Source organism: Phyllostomus hastatus, unplaced genomic scaffold, assembly GCF_019186645.2.
Source record: "Phyllostomus hastatus isolate PE091 unplaced genomic scaffold, TTU_PhHast_1.1 phas_scaffold_78, whole genome shotgun sequence".
Taxonomy (NCBI): domain Eukaryota; kingdom Metazoa; phylum Chordata; class Mammalia; order Chiroptera; family Phyllostomidae; genus Phyllostomus; species Phyllostomus hastatus.
This window is the reverse complement of record NW_025334041.1, coordinates 72160835-72181082: the sequence shown is the minus strand read 5'-3', so window position 1 is coordinate 72181082 and position 20248 is coordinate 72160835. Positions and strand designations below refer to the sequence as shown.

The 20248-nt window shown below is 44.2% G+C and overlaps 1 protein-coding gene across 4 annotated transcripts in view; it reads right to left on the bottom strand.

The window, feature by feature from the left end:
• Positions 1-20248, bottom strand: part of REEP1 (receptor accessory protein 1) — a 111352-nt gene that overhangs the window by 58337 nt on the left and 32767 nt on the right. For all 4 annotated transcript variants that reach the window (XM_045827399.1, XM_045827404.1, XM_045827400.1 and 1 more), the window contains exon 2: positions 1081-1153. In XM_045827399.1, the coding sequence (XP_045683355.1) occupies positions 1081-1153 (73 nt within the window). The remainder of the gene's footprint in view (positions 1-1080; positions 1154-20248) is intronic.

Genomic DNA, 20248 nt, shown 5'->3' with positions numbered 1-20248 from the left:
CAAACCAAGTGTGGCGGGTGAGTTCTGGTTGTAACTGATCTAGAGGTGGCTGGTTTTACCATGTAGACATCCTGGAAATCGGAGAAAGAAAATAATGACTTTCCATACCCACTCTGAATTATTTCTTTACCTGTGCCAAACTGGCCAAGTGACCTTCTGAGCAAAAAAGGAAGAGCAAAAACCCTTTGCCTCTCACAACACTGGGGGCCAGGACTGTTGCTATTCACTCCATGGCTCAGGTAAAGAAAGGGAGGCTCTTTGAAGTTAAAAGGTCAGAGTCAGGATTTGCCTTCAGGCTCATCATGACAAAATCCACATCTTTTGTACTCTGACCTGGGTATCTCTCCCTCCCTCACAACCCACTCCTGCAGGTCTTTGTCAGTCGGGGTGACCTGACGGTTCTCCTGTCTAGAGGTGCCCGGCACATCTAGGGCTGTGACTGTGGCTCCCAAATCACCCAACAGTAATACATCCTCCAAATCAGTAAGCACCAAGGAGCCCCCTCCCATGTGTCCAGCCCTCTGCTAGCTGCTGTGGGGAAATGGTCAAAGCACAGTGAACAACAACCCCTGCCCTCTAAAAGCTTATTAAGCAACAGGGCTTAAATCAGGGGGCATCGAATCGTAGAACTGGAGCAGGGACAGAGTCAGAACCGCAGACCCAGGGGCTGAAGCAGGTGTGCTGGCCTCTGGGACCATGCTCCTGCCCCTGGTGCCAGACTGTCTCACAACAACAGCGCTTTGTGGTCTACACAGTGCTTTTCAGAGAAACTGAGGATCAGAGAGAAGCAGTTACTCATCGAAGGCCACACAGCAGCTTGCAGTAGACTGAAGGTCCATCCCCTAATGCCAGATGCCATTTCCTCTCACCGCACCTCCCTGCTTCCCCCACTCTACACTCTAGTTCTAAAGGGGAAACCCAGACTGGGGAGGGGATTCCTGGGTCACACCAGGTGAGTCTCATGAGATGAAGAGTAATAAAGGGACTCCTCTGCCCTGCTGCCAGTGCCCACGACAGAGAGCACCCACCTTCCCCCACCAGTTCACACCCAGTTTCCCCCACCCAAAAGGTACAACTTACATATTCTTTAATGTCCTTCGATTTCACAGCCTTGTAGGAATAATATGCAGGGTAAAGGGTGCCAAATATAAGCCTGGAGGGAAGAGAGAAAGAAAAAAAGAGAAATGTGATTTTCCTTCATCCTATTTGATGGAAAGTGTCTGTCTTCAATGTCACGAACAGTTCTCTAAGCTACAGAAAATGCTCCTCCTGTGGGTTTATCTATTGTTCCTGGGGTCCTGAAGGTCTTCTGCTCCTCACTGAGATGTACTTAGGAACCTCCTGTTAAGGCTCCACAACAATGGGGCAAAGGCGGGTAGCCGACCTGAGCAGCCAAGACCAGGGAAATTAAAGGTCAAACTTCCCTCTCCTGCTGCTAGTGCGCCTGTGATACTTTGTAAAGCCCACTGACCCATCGGGCTTCCTTCACCATTAAAACCTTTTCACTAAAAGTTCCTTCAAATTTCACACCTCTCATACTTGCCTTCAGCACCCTGCTGCTAGAATGGGGGGGGGGGGGTTCAATTGGAAATCCATTCAGGCCAACCCCTGCTCCTGCCACCTCCTTCCCCACCCTACATTAACCCATGTCTCACTGCTCTGAGGATGAAGCAGCAAAAATACACGACTGTCTGGGCATCACCTCTCACTGACCCACATCTCAGCCCTGCCACCAAAGACCTGCACGGCACAAATCTATCTGACCTCGTTCTCTCCACCTTGCACTATTCCCCCACCAAGCCTCTGCGTGGGCTGTTGTTTCCTTCTGGAGTCTTCCCTCCCCTTTCTTTGCCTGGTTGGTAATGCCCATTCATCGGATCCCAGCTCCATCATGCTGTGTGCGTGCAAGCTCTCCCTGGCCTCCCAACTAGGTCAGTCTCCCCAGGCACTCTCACAGACCCAGGTCACATTATCTGGGTGCTCTTTTACTACTGTTTGGGTGATGCTTTGATTGACAAGATCTCCCGGTGGGACTGTAAGCACCTTCAGGGCACAGAATGGATCTGTTTTCTTTAACAGTGTATTCCCAGCACCTACCACATAGTAGGCTCTCAGTGGATAGTTTTAATTGTATGAATCAACAGAATATTGGAACCAGAAGAGTCTATTCACCTGAAAGATAAGGTCACCCCCAGATGTCAATTCAGGTGCAAACTGAGTGGGTACAGGAGGGACACTGGTCCCCACCCCACAGGAGCCAACATCTGTGACAACTCACTGACAGAGCTTGCAGGGTCCCTGCAAGGAGACCTCACACTTGGGAAGCCCAAAGCCCTGACAGTCCAGTTGCAATTTACCAAGCAGTGGTCAGTTTCCCACAGCTGCGGTGGCCGAGTAACAACACCTTGACATTCTGCATTTATCAGCCTGCCAGGAAAAAAGGTTAGCTGAACTGAGTCAGCTTCTATGATGCTGAAAGGGAAGGGGTTTTGTAACCCTGACTCACATAGGCCTTGCCCTAAATGCTTCTCAGGAGTCACCTCAATCCTCAGACCGCCTCAGTTAAGGGAGCCTCATTCACGAACAAGACACCAGTGCACTTGCTTGTCATCACTTGCTTGTCTAAGGTTCCATCTGAAGACTGGCTGCTGGCTGCCAGGGACCTGGCCAGGACGGCTCCTCCAAGCCTGCTTGAGAGCAAGGCCATCCCTGCGAAGGCTGGGATTATGTGTGGGGAGCAACATGAGCCAGCAAAGGGGACAACAAGTATCTGAAAGGAAGAGGAAAAAGTGGGACTCAGGCAGGAGAGGAGAAACTTAAGAAAGAGGGGGAAGGCATCAAGCAGGCTGAGGGGGACACGGCCTAGGGAAGCCCACAGGCTACTATGAGCCAGCCTGGTAAGGGAGGTCTTCCCAACCATCCCACCCTGCCCCCTCCAAAGCATTCTCAGAGACCAGAGATAGTCTGCTCTCTGTGAGGCCTTTCCTGACCTCATCGCCCCCTGAAGATTATTAGCTTGTTCTCGCCTTCCTACATGCCACAACATCCCCTTCTCTTAGCCTTTATCCATACCACTTGCAGTGATATATTCAGTGTCTGCCTCTGCCACATGATGTTCCACGGAGCCAAGGATGGGGTCTGTCTCACTCATCACCACACTCCCCGGGACTGGCAAGTGCTTGATGAGCACATGGTGCTCACTGTGTGAAGTTGCTGAGTGGTGAAGGAAGGGATGGAGCTATGCAGGGCACATTCATGACCTTGGGACTGAGGTCTCAGCAGCAAGGGAGATGCCAGAGGGCAATGGCTGATTCAGCAAAGCCTCAGGCAACATGCCATGAGCTCCTCTGGCACAGATGCCCTGGGTCTACCAGGAAGGTTTCCAGGACCTGCCCTGAGGCAGGGTGTGACCAGCAGAAGAGAGACAGGTGCGAAGTACACAGCGACTCAGCAGCTGCTTGATTTGCTCCTATGTGAGCCCCAGTGAGCAGCGACAGCTCTGAGGGTCACGGAGCTGGGGAAGCCTCGGTGGTGTGCTCTCCACGTGCCAGGTTCCTGCTGTGCAGTGGCTGCCAGTGTCCCCCACCTGGCAGCATGGGCACAGAGGGCAAACTTGCTTTTTCAGTCCCTAAAATCTCAATAACCCTGTCAGGTAAAGGAGCACACTTAGCATTTCACTGCCTAGGGAAGGAAGAACAGGATTAAAATGGCAAGTTCCTCTAAATCTATTTTGGAGAAAAGAAATAACAAATGAAGCAGGCCCAAGCCAAAGGCTTTGGGAACTATGTCCATGCAGTGCCCTTGCCAGGCCCTTCTCCACTCAGCCCACAGCCTTCCTTTCCAGGCTCCCGGCCTGCCCCTCCCCCAGCCTCCAGATCTCACAGCCAGCAACTGTCCCGCAAAGAGCCCTGCTCACTCACTGCTCTTTGTCCCGCCTGAATCTTAGACCATGATCTTCCCACAACTCCACAACTTTTTTCCAGAGAAAGTCTCACTAATCCTTTAATATCCATCTCAAAGAGCCACTTCTGTGAGTCTTCGATCAGTTGTCCCCCAGAATTTTCTTGACTGTCTGTAAGTCTACTATAGCCCTTATGTAGTAATACTAGTAAAATATTTAAAATAATGATATTAATATCACTGAGCACTACTAATGCCAAGCACTGCTCTACAGGTTGTATACATTGTCTCACTTAATACTCTCGACACCTGTATAGGGTAAGATTCTATCGCTCCATTTCACAGGTGAGGACACTAAGGTCCAAGGAGACAACAGCCAGGAGCAGAGCTGGGATGTGGGCCTGGGCAGCCTGACAATGGGGCCTGTCTCTCCTCCGTGGCTACCTGTGCTGGTTGAGTCAGTCTCCCCATCCAGCCAACGAAGTCCTCAGTGACCAGTGGGGTCCCTAGTGCCTGGCACAGCCCCTATGCTAGTGCATACTTGAAAAATGTCTATTGAATGAATAAAGAACAGATAACTGCAATCTCTCTCTGAGGAACTTAACCCACTTGATAGATCCACAAAACTCTCTCTACAAGGTCATGAGGAAGCAATAAAATACTTAGGAGCATCTACAGCTACTTAAGTGCTCACCATCAGCCCCAGCAGAGGGAAGGGAGGAGGCGTGAGTGCCTCTAGAGAGGAGACTGGGCTCTCTGCTAACACCCTCCTCCCAGTTACCTATGATTGGAGCCTCGCACTGCACTTTACAGCCTCAGAGCTCTGTACCCACCTTCCCTTCTCCACTGTCATTTACTGTTACCCTGAAGTCCTCTATTCCTAACTTATTGGGTCCGTTTATCTGCCTCCCATGTTTCTCCTATCTTTGCCCTTTCTTCCTCCTCTTGCCTCAAGTTAGGGGCCCTCATCCAAGGTTGCCTTCCCAACCTCCTCCATAGCTGCAGCATCTAGAAGGGGCTGTCAGTCTCATGTAAACACTATCCTCTAAGGCAGTGGTTCCCAAGCAGGGACAATTTGGTTTCCTGGAGGACATCTGGGCAATGTCTAGAAACACTCTGGTTGTCACTACTGAGAGAGTGCTACTGGCATCTGATAGGTAGAAGCCACAAATGCAGCTCAGCATCCCACAATGCACAGGACAGCCCGCAAAGAAAGAATTATCCAGTTTGAAATGTCAATGCTGCCAAAGTGGAGAAAGCCTGCTCCAGTGTGCTGTTCCCAGTCCTTGGGCTCTGGCCTCTTCCCCTGACCATCAAAGGCAATTTGCCCTGGGACTTTTAAAAAAATGCCAACATCCAAGGCAAAATAGCAAATGCTCAGATAGGAGAGAACAGTCCAAAACGGTGAAGAACACACACCTACCCATTGGCCAAAGTCAGGGAAAACACAACTCTGAAGCTACATGTTAACCTCCTGGAGCTCTGGACAAGAAAAGAAAGGTATTACTCGCATGAATTAACCGTAACTGTGACACCAGTTATGGTCACCAAGGACGGCTGCTCACGACTCCCCAGGGCCCACAGGGGAGCGATTGCTGGCTAGGGGCTCAGCTACAAGCTGTGGCACCATGGTTCCTAATGGTGGCCAATATCTCTGTAAACCATTAAACAGACTATATTTTCCACAGTCTTCTCAGGCATGCTAGTGTCAGACAACATTTCCCAATTCACAATAAAATTGAAAACTTCTAAAATCAATGCTAGCAATATTTTTTGAAATTAATTTTTTGACACAATAAAAATAACACACCTATTTGCTTTTCACACTGTGACAAAACAAATTGAATTTAAGAACTGGTACACCACATGTGAGCTTCTGGAGTGCTTAATTTCTTGACCTCGGTGGTAGTTATGCAGAATTTGGCTGTATATATTAAACTGTACACATATGTTCTATGTATTTTTCTGTACGTATACATTCTACTTCATACTTTTAAACATTTAAAAAATATTTATTTATTCTTACAGAGAGGGGAAGAGAGGGAAAGAAACGTTGATGTAAGAAACATTGATCGAGGAATTCCAGATGAGACAGAGGCATAGGCAGAAATGCTTTGCTTCCTCATACAACCAAAAGAAGGTAACAACCAACTTAAAAACAAAAAACAACCAAACTACCAGAAATCAAACTACATGGAAGTCCAACAACCAAGGAGTTAAAGAAACATTCATTCAGACTGGTAGGAAGGGTGGAGATGGGGGCAGAGAGGATGCTGCAGCAAGGCAGTGGACCATGGAGGCAATCCTGCATTTCTGCACAGAGAAGCCAGGAGGAATGATTGGGGAGTAAGACAAGACTGAAAAACCCAGGGTTTCAGCGCAGGGAAACTAAAGACTCAAAACATCTGGCTGTAAAAATCTGTAGGGGTTGCGGCATCGGGAGAAACTCCCAGCCTCACAGAAGAGTCTGTTGGAGAGTCACATAGGGTCCTAGAACTACAAACCCATCCACGTGAGAATCAGCACCTGAAAGGGCACAATCCCCTTGACCTTATCTGGGAGGCACTTTGTCTGCCCTTCCATTCTAAAATAGCTTTGCTGGACAGAGTGATCTTGGATATAGGTCCTTGCCTTTCATGACTTGTTTCCAGCCCCTTCTTGCCTGTAAGGTTTCTCTTGAGAAATAATAAAGTTATCAGTGGGAAGTGAGGAAAGTCATGGAAAGTGGGGCGAGAGCCAGCAAGTACAGCTGTTCCCTCTATGATGCCTCCCCCATAGACAGAGCCACAATGCACTAAAGAGGGCTGCCCCACCCTAGCAAATACCTAAGGCTCTGCCCCTTACAACATAACAGGTGCACCAAGACAAAATAATATGGCCCAAATGAAAGAACAGATCAAAACTCCAGACAAAGAGCCAAGCGAGGAGGAGATAGACAACCTGTAAAATGCAGAGTTCAAAACACTGGTAATCAAGATGCTCACAGAAATGGTTAAGCTTGGTTGCAAAATGAACTAAGAAATGAAGGCTACACAAAGTAAAATAAAGCAAAATGTACAGGGAAACACGGAAGGGAAGAAAACTGGGACTTAAATCAATGGTTTGGAACAAAAGGAAGAAATAAACATTCAACCAGAATAGAACGAAGAAACAAGAATTCAAAAAAATGAGGAGAGGCTGAGGACCTTCCAGGACAACTTTAAACACTCCAACATCTGAATCATAGGGGTGCCAGAAGGAGGAGAGGAAAAGCAACAAACTGAAAATTTATTTGAACAAATAATGAAGGACAACTTCCCCAATCTAAAAAAGGAAATACACTTCTAGGAAGTCCAGGAAGCCCAGATAGTCCCAAAGAAATTGGACCCAAGGAGGAACACACCAAGTGACACCATAATCACATTACCCAAGATGAAAGAGAAGGAGAGAATCTTAAAAGCAGGAAGGGGAAAGGAGGACATTACCTACAAAGGAGTTCCCATAAGACTATGAGCTGATTTCTCAAAAGAAACCTTACAGGCAAAAAGGGGCTCAAAAGAAGTATTCCAAGTCATGAAAGACAAGGACCTACATCCAAGATTACTCTATCCAGCAAATCTATCATTTAGAATGGAAGGGCACATAAGGTGCTTCCCAAATAAGGTCAAGTTAAAGGAGTTCATCATCACCAAGCCCTTATTATATGAAAAGTTAAAGAGGGTTATCTAAGAAAAAGAAGGTAAAAAATATGAACAGTAAACTGACAACAAACTTACAACTATCAACAACTGAACCTAAAAAACCAAAACAAAACTAAACTAAGCAAACAGCTAGAACAGGAACAGAATCACAGAAATGGAGATCACATGGAGGGTTTTCAGCAGAGAAGGGGATGGGTAGAATGGGGGAAAAGGTACAGGGAGTAAGAAGCATAATCGGTAGGCACAAAATAGATGGGGGGAGGTTAAGAACAGTGTAGGACATAGAGAAATCAAAGAACTTATGTGTACAACCCATGGACATGAACTAAGTAAAGAGGGAATGCTGGAGAATGAGAGTTATAGGGAGGAGGGGGATAAAGCAGAGAAAAATATTGGGACAACCATAATAGCATAATTAATAAAATATACTTTAAAAAATAAAATAAAATAAACATTGATCAGTTGCTTCCCACATGCACCGGGCACCAGGCCCGCAACCGAGGCGTGTGCCCTGATGGAGAACCGAACCAGCAACCTTTCACTTTGTGGGATGATGCCCAATCAACTGAACCACATGGGTTAGGGCTTTATTTCATAATTTTAAAGAAATGGTGTGCCATATCCAAGAAAATGAATTTGCACAGTCTTCCAATTTGCAGAGGCATGCTGTTTCCTGAACACTAAAAGGCATTAAAATTTACACTGATTACACATTGTGCTTTTAGTTCTTAGTAAAATACAAAACATTCTAATTACTCTGAAGGTTTTTTTCTAAAAAAGTTTACAAATCAATTTTTTATCACTTTCTATGAGCATCAATTCTGCAAGACCATTTTTGCTGTCTATTCTAATGAAAGATGCTTCTTGATTCTTGAGCTCCTTTTGACATTCTCATAAATATGCTATAATTTTCAATATGGAAAAATTTTAAAACAGACATATTTGAAATCTCCTCCATACTCTTTCCTGATACGTTCCACTCACTCTTTCACCAAAATAACCACTACCCTGATTTTGGTACTGATCATTCTCACCATGTGTTTATTAACCTACATAAGCCATGCATAGACAAAAAATTATACTTCCTTAAACATTATATAAATGGAATCATGTTTTTGAAATGTAATCCATGTGATACTTGTATTTCTCAATCATTTTAACAACTGTATACTATTTTACTATGTGAATATATCACAATTTATTTATCATCCTATTGATGCATGTTTAGGTCCTTTCCATTTTTCACTATTACAAATAGGGCTGTAACGAACATTTCTATATATGTCTCCTTGTACATGTATGATACTGTCTCTAGGATATACAATATGTGGAAGTGCTGGGTCACTGGTATAGCACCTTCCACCAGATAATACAAAACCACCCACCAGAGGTTGTACCTATTTCTACTCCTCCTACATCATAAAGGAGTTCTGATATTCCCATTCTCTTCAAACTGATGTAGAGACTTTTATATTTTTACCAGTCATGGATATGGATATGGATTTTCATATTCATAAGGATATGAAATAGTACCTCATATTTGTTTTACAAATAAAAGTGAGGAACTTTTTATACCTCTTAGTCATTTGATCTTCTTACCTGGACGATTTATACACCCCTCCATCCCACCCCCCACCATTAAGCTGTTTGTCTTTTCTTACAGATTTTAGGACTTCTTTATGAATTTTAGGTATAAGTTCTTCCTTGGATATATGCATTACAAATATCTTTCCCCAATAAAAAGCTCTTATAATTTTGTGGTACGTTCTGTTGTATGGCAGTTTTAAATTTTATATAGCAAATATATCAATCTTTTCTTTTTTAAATTGATTTATTATATTCTTTCCACTACCATTTATCCCCTTTATACCATTTTCCACCTTTGCCCATCCTTCTCCCCACCACAATCTCAATCTTTTCTTTTATAGTTTGTTTTTAAATATCTTGTTGAAGAAATCCTAGTCACATATATTTTCTCATGAAAGTTTTTAATGTTTGCTTTTTCACTATTAGGTTTTAATTCATCTGAAATTTATCTTTACATATGCACTAGAACTTCAATTTCATTCTTTCCTGTTCCAGTACTACTTACTGAATCCCCTCCCATTGATTTGCAGCTCTACCTGTCACATATAAAGTTTTCCAGTCTGTCCAGTTATTATTTCAGCTCTCCCATCAGTGCCACTCACCTACCATCCATCCAGCCATGCACCCTAATTTCCACAGCTTTATAAAAAATTCTCATATTCTTAAAACTGTCTTGCTTATTCTTGGCCCTTTGTTTTTCTATATTAATTTCATGACAGCTTGTCAAATTCCAGGAAAAACTTTATTTGTATTTTGACTGCATTTGCACAGAATTTATAGATTTACTTAGCAAGAATCACCATGTTTATCATATCAGGTTTTCCTCTCATTAACATGATCTCTTTCACTTCTTCATCTTCTTTAATGTCTTTTCATGATATATTATAAGTTCCTTCATAAAAATCTTGAACATGTTTGTCCCAGGTACTTCAGGGGTTTTCTGGTGGCATTGTAAATTTATAAAATTAGATATTCTATTGGTTATTAATGGTGTTCAGGAATGCTGCTGATTTTCCATGTTGATCTCAGAACCACTAATCTTGCTGCAATCAAAGTATTTGGAGTCTCAAAAGCATTATACTAAGTGAAGGAAGCCAAGCTCAAGAGTCACCATGTTGTGTGATTCCACTTATACGTTACTCTGAAAAAGGAAAATTTATAGAGATAAAAAACAGATCAGCAGTTGCCAGGGCTGGGGGTTGGAAGGGCTGATTATAAAGGAAAGTGAAGGAATTTTAGGAAATGATAGACTTGTCCTGTGTCTTGATTATGGTGGTGGTTACACAACTGTATGCATTTACTGAAACTCAGAATCAACAATCACACTAAAAAGAGTGAATTTTACTAACTGTATCTCAACCTGACCTTTAAAAAAAGCATTTGGAGGAGTTTACAATCATAAGTGTGAGTGTGTGACGTCTCCAAAAATGGAGAAAGGTGACCTTGGCATCAGCCTCCAAGCTCTGAGACATCTTCCTGATATTAGAAGGTCCATGTGTAACAAAACAAGGACTCATAAAAACCACACACACCTCCAGGGCCTATTAATACACTGGCCCTGTAAGAACTATCTTCAGATATGCTATAGATCTGGGTTCTACATGCACCTCACACACCTGAGCAAGACTGATCTTTACTGCACTGCTGCAGGGACCACCCCCACTCACAGTGGTTACCCAGAAGCTTAAGCTGGGAAGAAATGCTCAGGCTGAGCCCACAGCTCAAGGTTCACGCAGCACAGCAAACCACCTGGGGTTTGGTTGCCATGGGTCCCAACCCCTGGGCTTCTGTTTCTATTTACCCACTGTGACTTTGTAAAAAGCTAAAAGGAGAAAAATGCGAAAACAGCAGAACTGGCCCACTCCGCATTTTGGCGGCTTGGTGATTACAGTATATTATGATGATCTAGAAGCTATTATTTATTTATTGAGTACTCATATGTCCCAGGAACTGCACAAACTTCTTTACAAGCAAGATCACTTCTAATATTCATATAACCTGTGAGCTATCACTGCTTTCTTATAAGGCAGATGAGGAAACTGGGGTTTGGTGAAATGAAACAACTGAGTTTAACAGTTAGTCAGGGGAGGAGGCCACACTCAAACCCAGGTCCATCTGACATCACTGCCCATGATACACTGCCTTCTTGACTGGACTGCAGTGCATGGCTCAGAGTTTGCAGTGACCCACAAATGAATGAATGAATGAATGAATGGGACCAGGAGAGAGGGAGGGAGAACTGCCTGCTCCCTTGCCTAAGAGAACTCCACTCTGGCCTCATATTACATATTTACTGATACCAAGAGACAGTATAATTACATTTCCAAGCACATAAACTGTTCACACAAATGAGGCTCTTGCTCTCAGCAGATTTCAGCACTACAGAAACATCTCATCTTTCCTTCTCACCTTGGCATGTGAATCTGCTGACCTCTCCCTGTAGTCTTTCTTTTCCCAGGGTGTTTCAGGCTCCTACATCTCTCTGAAGATTTGGGACAACTAACACATAGAAAATTCTTCCTAGGAAAACCCCCTTCACAAATATCTCAGCGTATTTGCTCATCTGATCCACACCGCAGCCCTCTCAGAGAACTGGGCTACTTTCCTGTTAACAAATGAGAAACAGGCTCAGAGTGTTCAGGGCCTGCCAAAGGCCTTTCCACTAGCCCATAAGCTTGAAACTCGGCTGCTCACCGCCAAATCCACAACCATTCTCCAGCCCACACTACCCCTTTTTGTAAGGAGAGGAGGTTTTATTGCTTATTTAGAGCTGTGCATAGTCTGCGTGGCAAAAATCCCACTTTAAATTCAATTACAGAAATACCTACCTTCAAGCCCAACTTCTGTGCTTTTGTACAAAATGGACATTCTGTAAACTTTCAATCCATGCTGTTAAGTGTTAAACTCTGCAATCCAACCCACTCAAACACTGCTCAAGGATCAGTCTGAGTATTTTTAAGCCTAAATTGTAGAAGTTTCTATTTTTAAGAAATCCAGAAGCTAAGCTTTGGCATTAGCCTGAGTTGAATCCATCTCCATCACTGGACCAGCTGTGGGATCATGGGAGCATTTCCTAACTATTCTGAACTGGCCTTCCCGAGTGTTCAGACTAAAAACACCTACGCTCAATAACTATTACACTATGCAGGGTAAACAAGGAGACTATGGGTAAAAAATTTTAAATCCAGAGATGCCATGCATGAATGACAAACATTAATACCTTTCCCTTCTACAGAAATAGCTACTTCAAATGTCGATTCTTTTTTTCAAAGTGTTTTCTTTTTTTTACTTTTTTTTAATTGATGTTCGAATACAGTTGTCTCCATTTTCCCATCACCACTTTCCCCCGCCCACCTCCCACCCTCAATCCCACCCAGCCTTGGCTCCATCTATGGTTCCCTCATTCATGTTCACTTACGTCCCTTTCCCTTCTTTCCCACTTCATTTCCCTCTCCCCTTCTCTTTGGTTACTGTCATTCTGTTGTAGATTTCAATGTCTCTGGCTATATTTTGCTTGCCAGTGTGTTAATTAGGTTCCACTTATACTTGAGAACATATGGTATTTGTCTTTCACTGCCTGGAAAATTTCACTTAGCATCATGTTCTCCAGTTCCATCCCTGTTGTCACAGAGGGTAGGAGCTCCTTCTCTCTTTCTGCTGTGTAGAATTCCATTGTGTAAATGTACCACAGTTTATTGATCCACTCATTTACCGACGGGCACCTAAGCTGCTTCAGGCTTTTGGTTATTGTAAACTGTGCTATGACAAATGTCGATTTTTTTAATCACAAAATAATTTTCATTCAACTCCTAAATATTTGTTGAGCACCTACTGTGTGTCCTTGGTGCTCTGGTAGGGAATACAGCCAACAAACAGATAATTATACAAATCACAACCACTGTGTTGAGTCCTGCTGAGAGTGTCTGAAGGACGAAAACAGATTCCTTGACAATGACCACCCTGTGGTTGCCCAGCCCCCAGCCCATCCTCCCTTCTAGGGCCTGATAGCCAGTGACCCCCACCTTCAGCCAGAGGGCCCCCGGTAAAGGGTTATGATTTTCTCCCCCTGGTGGACTTCCTCCCCTACAAGGAATATATTTGGTATGAGGAAAGGACTACACCATTCAAGAGGGGGTGGAACAGAAGTGTGACAGGCTGGTCCAGCTGGACTTGTGGAAGGCGACACTTGTAGGGCACCTGTGAGGTACCTGTGGGTTTCCTGAGGACTTGTCTGCTCAGCTCATGCCCCTCCTGGCTCCCACATGGCAGGTGCAGTTGCCCTGCCCAGCCAGCTTGGAGCTCTGTACCATGTCCATATGCCTGTGGGCAGGACGGTATTTTAGGGCTCAAGGGAAGGTGAGGGGAACAGGACAAATCTTTACTGATGCCCATGAGGTGCCACATCAGGTACTGATCCCCATTACAGTCAGGTGAAATCATGACTATTATCCTCTTTTCACACAGGAGGGACTGGAAACTCAAAAAGGTTATATTCCTTCACTTAACAGACATTTATTCATTACCTACTCAGTGCCAAAATATAAGTACAACGTAGGATCACAGAGCTGCTAAGTGGGTAAGCTGCATTCAAACAACCTGCCTGGCTTCAAACTCCTTGTTGTTTCCAATCCAATGTGATACCTCAAGAAGATCAGAGACTCTATCGTCGAGGTGATCACAAAGTGGCTGGGATGCCACTTATGTCAGAACAAGATACTAGTAGTAGGGCAAAGCTCTGTGGACTAAATATCGAGGCTGATGGGCCCAAGTGCCTCCCCCAACAGACTCGGAGTTCTCTGAGGGCAGGGGCTGGGCTTTCCCCATCTCAGCATCCCCAGTGCCAGGCACAGAGTGGGTAATACATGCAACAGCATGGATGAATACAAATGCATTACTATGGGAAGTGAAAGAAGCCAGGCTGGAAGGGGCACATGCTACATGACTCCATTTATATGACAATCTTTTAAAAAAGATAAAAGTACAGAGATGGAAAAAGGAAGAGTTGCCAGAGGCTGGGGGTGGGGACAGAGGCTGACCACAAAAGGGCATGAGAAAACTCCTGGACATGAAGGAACTGTCCCATATTTATACTGCTGATTACATGACTATGCATTTATCAAAGCTCACAGAAATACTCAATTAAAAGGGTTAATTTCACTGTAGGCAAATTATACCCTAACTTTTTAAAAAAAATTTTTTAACACAGCTTTTTTTAAAAGATTTTATTTATTTATTTTTAGAGAGGGAAGGGAGGGAGAAAGAGAGAGAGAGAGAAACATCAATGTGCAGTTGCTGGGGGCCGTGGCCTGCAACCCAGACATGTGCCCTGACTGGGAATCGAACCTGCGATGCTTTGGTTTGAAACCCGTTCTCAATCCACTGAGCTACGCCAGCCAGGGCATACCCTAACTTTTAAAGTGAGAGAAAGAATGAATACAAGCAGAACTAGATTCACAGTGAAGCTAACAGAGTTCATGCTTCATGGCTCCTCAAAGGCATGGCCCCAGCAGGGATCCCAGTAATGTGTTCATCAAATTTTTTATGACCTTTTCTGAAAAAGCTCCTCCTCTCTGTTGTAAAAGTTCCAGGCCCCACGAAACCTTGATGCACCCCTGAACACAGGTACAAGAACACACTGAGAAAGGAAGAATGACTGGCCTCCAAGGAGTTGGACTCCCATGGTACCCTAGAGAAAGCAAGCCCTGGTTCAAGCAGGTGGTAGGGAAGACAGCCCATGGAGAGGAACCAGCGTGAACAGAAGTGCAGAGGTTTTCCAAGGTTTCCAGGGGCCACACAAGCATCAGGAATTTGGGGCCCCTACACTATATTCATATGTTTACCACCCCAAACATGTGTGTTATGGTGTGAATCCCAGCCAAACCAAGCCATTCTAGGTAGGTAGAAAAGCTATGGCCTGATGGGATATGAAAATTCTAGATGAGGGCAAGCTGGTTTAGCAAGACTTTATCACTCTTCCAGGTCTCTGCACAGCAAGGACACCCACTACTGCCATAGGAGGAAAGTTTTCACCTTATGCACCTGAAGCTGAAAATGGTTGGTGCTCTCTTTTCCAGCTTCCCTTGCAGGAGGAATGTGGGCCTGTGGCAGACATACCTGCCCAGATATGAACACAGGTCCTTCTAACCCTCTCACCGGCTGTACTGAGGCTGCATCCCTTTAGCTTATAGTCCGATGATAATCCAATGATACCACATGAGCAAATACTGCCCAACAAGGCTAGCCTTGTATGTTGAGTTACTGATTTCCTGGTGGTTTTAAAAATCATCCAAGTTAACAGAGTAGAATGTGGCTGAGATTTAAAAATAGTTCTGTCTCAAAGAGATATTTACATCTGCATATACATATAGCAGCATTGTTTACAATAGCCAAGAGATGGAAACAACTCAAGTGTCCATTGACAGAGGAATGAATATACAAAATGTGTGTATGTGTATGTATACAATTCAGCCTTAAAAAAAAAAAAGGAAATCCATCCTGGCTGGTGTGGCTCAGTGGACTGAGTGCAGGCCTATGAACCAAAGGGTCGTCAGTTCGATTCCCAGTCAGGGCAGATGCCTGGGTTGCCAGCCAGATCCCTAGTGAGGGATGCAAGAGAGGCAACCACACATTGATGTTTCTCTTCCTCTCTTTCTCCCTCCCTTCCCTCTCTCTAAAAATAAATAAATAAATAAAGTCTTTAAAAAACAAAAAAGGAAGGAAATCCTAACACATGCTGCAACATGGATAAACCTTGAGGAAATGAGCCAAAATGGCAAACATTATATGTTCAATTTATGAGTGGACTACTACTCATGTAAGTCTACTACTTACCTAGATACTTCTCTTGGTAAGTCAAATTCATAGAAATAGGAAGTGGAATGTGGTTGCCAGGGGCTGGGGGAGGGGAAACTAGAGAGGTGGTGTTTAATGAGTACAGAGTTTCAGTTTTTAATTTTGCAAGATGAAAAAATTCTGGAGATTGGCTGCACAACAATTTAAATATACTTAACACCACTAAACTGTAAAGGTGGTTAGGATAGTATACTTTATTATGTTTCTTACCATAATTAAAATAAAATAAATGATGGCCATGAACCAAACATCCTTTACATGAATATTTGTTCAAAATCATCCACACCTTAAAATATTATAATTATTTTAAATGTTTTTTATTTTTACTTATATTTAGAGAGATAGAAAGGGAATGAGAGAAACATCAATGTGTGGCTGCCTCTTGTGTGCCCCCACGTGGGGACTTGGCCTGCAACCCAGGCATGTGTCCTGACTGGGAAGTGAACTGGCAACACTTTGGTTCACAGCCTATGCTCAATCCTCTGAGCTACACCAGCCAGGGCAGAATTTTATAATTTTCTTATAATTTACTTAGTATAGGCCATTAGCTCATTTAATTAATAAAAGGTTCATTCTAACAAATTTAGAAGAAAACAGAATATATAATATTTGAAGTTACATCTGTTCTGTTTATGGTACAATGCTATTTAATTTACTGGAATTTTCAAACAAAATCAAATTTACCAATGTTAGAAGGCATTGTAAACCCATCTCAATTCATTATAGAAGATGTAATGATATAAAATTAGTGAAAATTAACAAGCAATGCAAATATGTATTTTTTAATGGTTCTGGCTGTAGAGGGGAAAATGCTGTATATGATGGTCTATGTAGACGCTACACTACTAAACATGTTCCTGCTATTCACACTTTATATATTTATTTTTCATACTTTGATTTGTTCCAGGAAGAATCTGAAGTGGCTTGGTTACAAATAATTGTGGGGCTCATAGGAAATGACCACAATTCCAGAGCCCTGGGCCTGTCAGCCGAAAGGCTCAGTGGCTAACACAATCCCTGCTGCCATCTCTCTGTAAGAGCAGGGGGAGCTGGAGGATGGCTACCGTGTCAGCCCTGACTCACCTGCTTGTGGAGAACAAAGACTGTCTGAACAGGGGTGTCTGGCTCAGGCCCAGAACACTTCCCTGATTAGACTACAAAAGCTGGAGAAAAGAGAGAAAGCTGGAAAACAGCCAGGCTCCTCCAGTGAGTGAAATTTAAATTGTGAGAAGAGAATCTCCAGCACATGCTTTAATCACGAGGGAGTTAAGTGAGTTACGAGGGACAATCAGGGCACGAACTAGGCTGATGGCTGCTAAAGAAAGGTTCTGGCCGCCAGCTCTCCTCTCGGCTGTGCTGAGGCCCAAGTCCAGGGGCCTTGGCCACCAAGTGCAAGTGGGTCCAGTTTGAGTAACAACTTTACTTTTGATGCTTGGAAAGATAACCCTTGATACTACTCTAAAAGGCATGGTGGAATACTACTTGAAAGAAGTTGAAATAGAACACTTTTCTTTGTTTAGAAAAAAAGATATCCCTCTCAACAACCACGGAATGAGAACTACTCTTGGAGAAATGTGCCATCTACTTTTCTTTTAAATTTTTATTTATTGAGTTGGGGGAGGAGAGAAAAAAACCATTGATTTATTGTTTCACTTATTTATGCATTAATTGGTTGATTCTTGTGTGTGCCCTGACCGGGGATCAGGTCCGCAACCTTGGTATGTTGGGATGATGCTCTAACCAACCGAGCTGCCTGGCCAGGGCTCTACCAGCTTTTGTAGATATAAAGAGAATAAATAAAACTAGGTCACTAAGAAGGAGAGAAAAACCAAGACACAATGACACAAAGACTGGCTTTGAGATGGGGATATAAGAAATTCTGTGTCCTTCAGGATGAAAACAGTATATATTCTTTCCATTTATGAGTCCCACGTGACCATGACCATAGGGTGGGCATAGGAAGAAATGTCCCAGTGCAAATGCCCAGTAATACAAGAAACTAAGAAAAAAGCTTCATGATTTGGAAAAAAAAAAGTTAGCATCACATTATCACTGGTGCCAATTATTGCTCTTGCAGTGTGCGGAGACAGCTTTAGGTGTTTTACCTACATTGGCACATACAGAAACTCTATGAATAGGCATGATTATAAGCTCCACCTCACAGACTGAAAATAAGAATCAGAGAACTTAAACCATTGGGCTAAGGTTGCACAGCAAGACCATGGAAAGGCTGGACAAGAATGTGAGACTTGAAAGCATGGCTGTTAAGTCAGTGATATTCTCACTTTTTTGTGCTTTCAAACAAAATCAGAAAATCGGCAAAATAATTTAATCACCCATCATTTGTATTACCATGAATCCTTAGCTTTGCTGAGGAAATTTTTAAAAAGATTTTACTTATTTATTTTTTAGAGAAGAGAAGAGAGGGAGAAAGAGAAAGAGAGAAACTTGATTGCCTCTCACATGCCCCCAACTGGGGACCTGGCCTGCAACCCAGGCATGTGCCCTGACAGAGAATTGAACCAAGACCTTTTCGTTCGAGTGCTAGAGCTCAACCCACTGAGCCACACCAGCCAGGGCAGAGGAAATCTTTTTAAGTCACTGCAAGAACTCGTTTATTTAAAATGAGATTGTTTAACACATAAGCCCACTTACCAAGGCTCATGCAAAATGTAACACAACTTGGGTTCTGCTGAAAACAAATTAAAGAGTGAGGAGCTGTGTCAATACTACGGTGTCATGGGCTCCCCCTTGTCCCCCAGAATCCCCCACATGCCCACCTAACAGGCAAACCCAGAGCCTACTCCAGGGTGGGCACTGTGCTACAAATCACCCTCTCAATCTCCTTCTAAACTCACAGCACCTCAAGGCTTTCCCTGTCCACAGAGCTGCTCAGCACCCACAGACAGGGGACGTGGGGTGCCTGTAAAGACACTTGAAGCCTAAGCTGCACAAAGAAGCAGGACAACCTCAGATCTTGGGGACCTCGGTGCTGGTCTGTGCTGCACCACTCAAAATATAAGAGTCCTTGGACAAGTACCCAGGATCCTCACTTGTTTTAGTTCCTCTGCACAATGGGGTGTCCCCACAGGTGCTGGTGGTTCAAGGGGGATAATATATAATAAAATACTTTGAAAATGAAAACGTGCACAGATCTGTGAAGTTATTTTCCCTTAGGGCTGGGAAGCCCTAAGCAGAGGGTCAGGGTCTGTGGTGTCCCAACACCCAGAGGGGAGACGCCATCTTGGGAATTATTTGACCAGTCCTGGGGTGAGACTGCCTCCAGGAATGCCCCATGGCCGAGAGACCCAGGACAGCCACTGTCTGCAAGGCTGATTCTCCCTGGGGGTTGGGATGGGGAAAATAACACTAACATTTCCTATACAGATGTCTTTCGGAGGGGTGAGAAGCGGTTCCACTCTCTTGGTGGAATCCTGAAAGTATCCTGCCCCCTGATTCACTCCTTGGTTGTGGGTGTGTGATGTCAGGGAAGTACCCTTTCCCAGAAAGATCTGGAGAGTATCAGAAGACACTCAGGTCAAGTCTAGGTCTCTCCCAAAATAAAGAGAGAAAATGATTCACAAGTTCATACCTCTCCCTTGGCCTATGTGCCTTTGACCCAAGAAGTCTGTACTATACACGGTATCGTTTGACCAAAACTTCAGCACCTACAGGAGCCTACCTCCCGCCCCACCCTGACTGGTCTAAGGAGAAGTGCACGGGCTGAGGCATCCCTTGGAGATACTCTAGGGGTGTGACTAAAGTAACTGGAGGTCTCCCACATTTTAGGAAGCTAGCTTTACAGCAACCTTGCCATGCACCAGGCAAAGAAGACAAGTTGGCTGGCTGGTTAGGCAGTTTGTTGGTTAGATGGTTGGCTGGTTTGGGAAGTGGCGGAATTCAAAATGGCAGGGTTTAGAGAGCAGGGTCCTGGGTCCCTATGCAGTGGAAGGTGACATGACACAGGGGGAGGACTCCCCACTGGGGGTCCAGGTCCTAGGTTCAGCCCAGCTGGTGGGTGATCTTGGGCCATTACCCTCCACCCCTGCCCTGAGCTAGGCATTCTCATTTTCTCATTTATTGACCTGGTAAATATTATACTGACCTGGTACAGTTCGTCTCCAGCACTGTTCCATTGCTGGTGAGCCAGCAGTGAACAGATGGGGAGAGCGCCCTGTGGAGTTCTGGGGCAGCCCCTCCCCCAGTCAGGCATTCCTTCATCCCGAGAC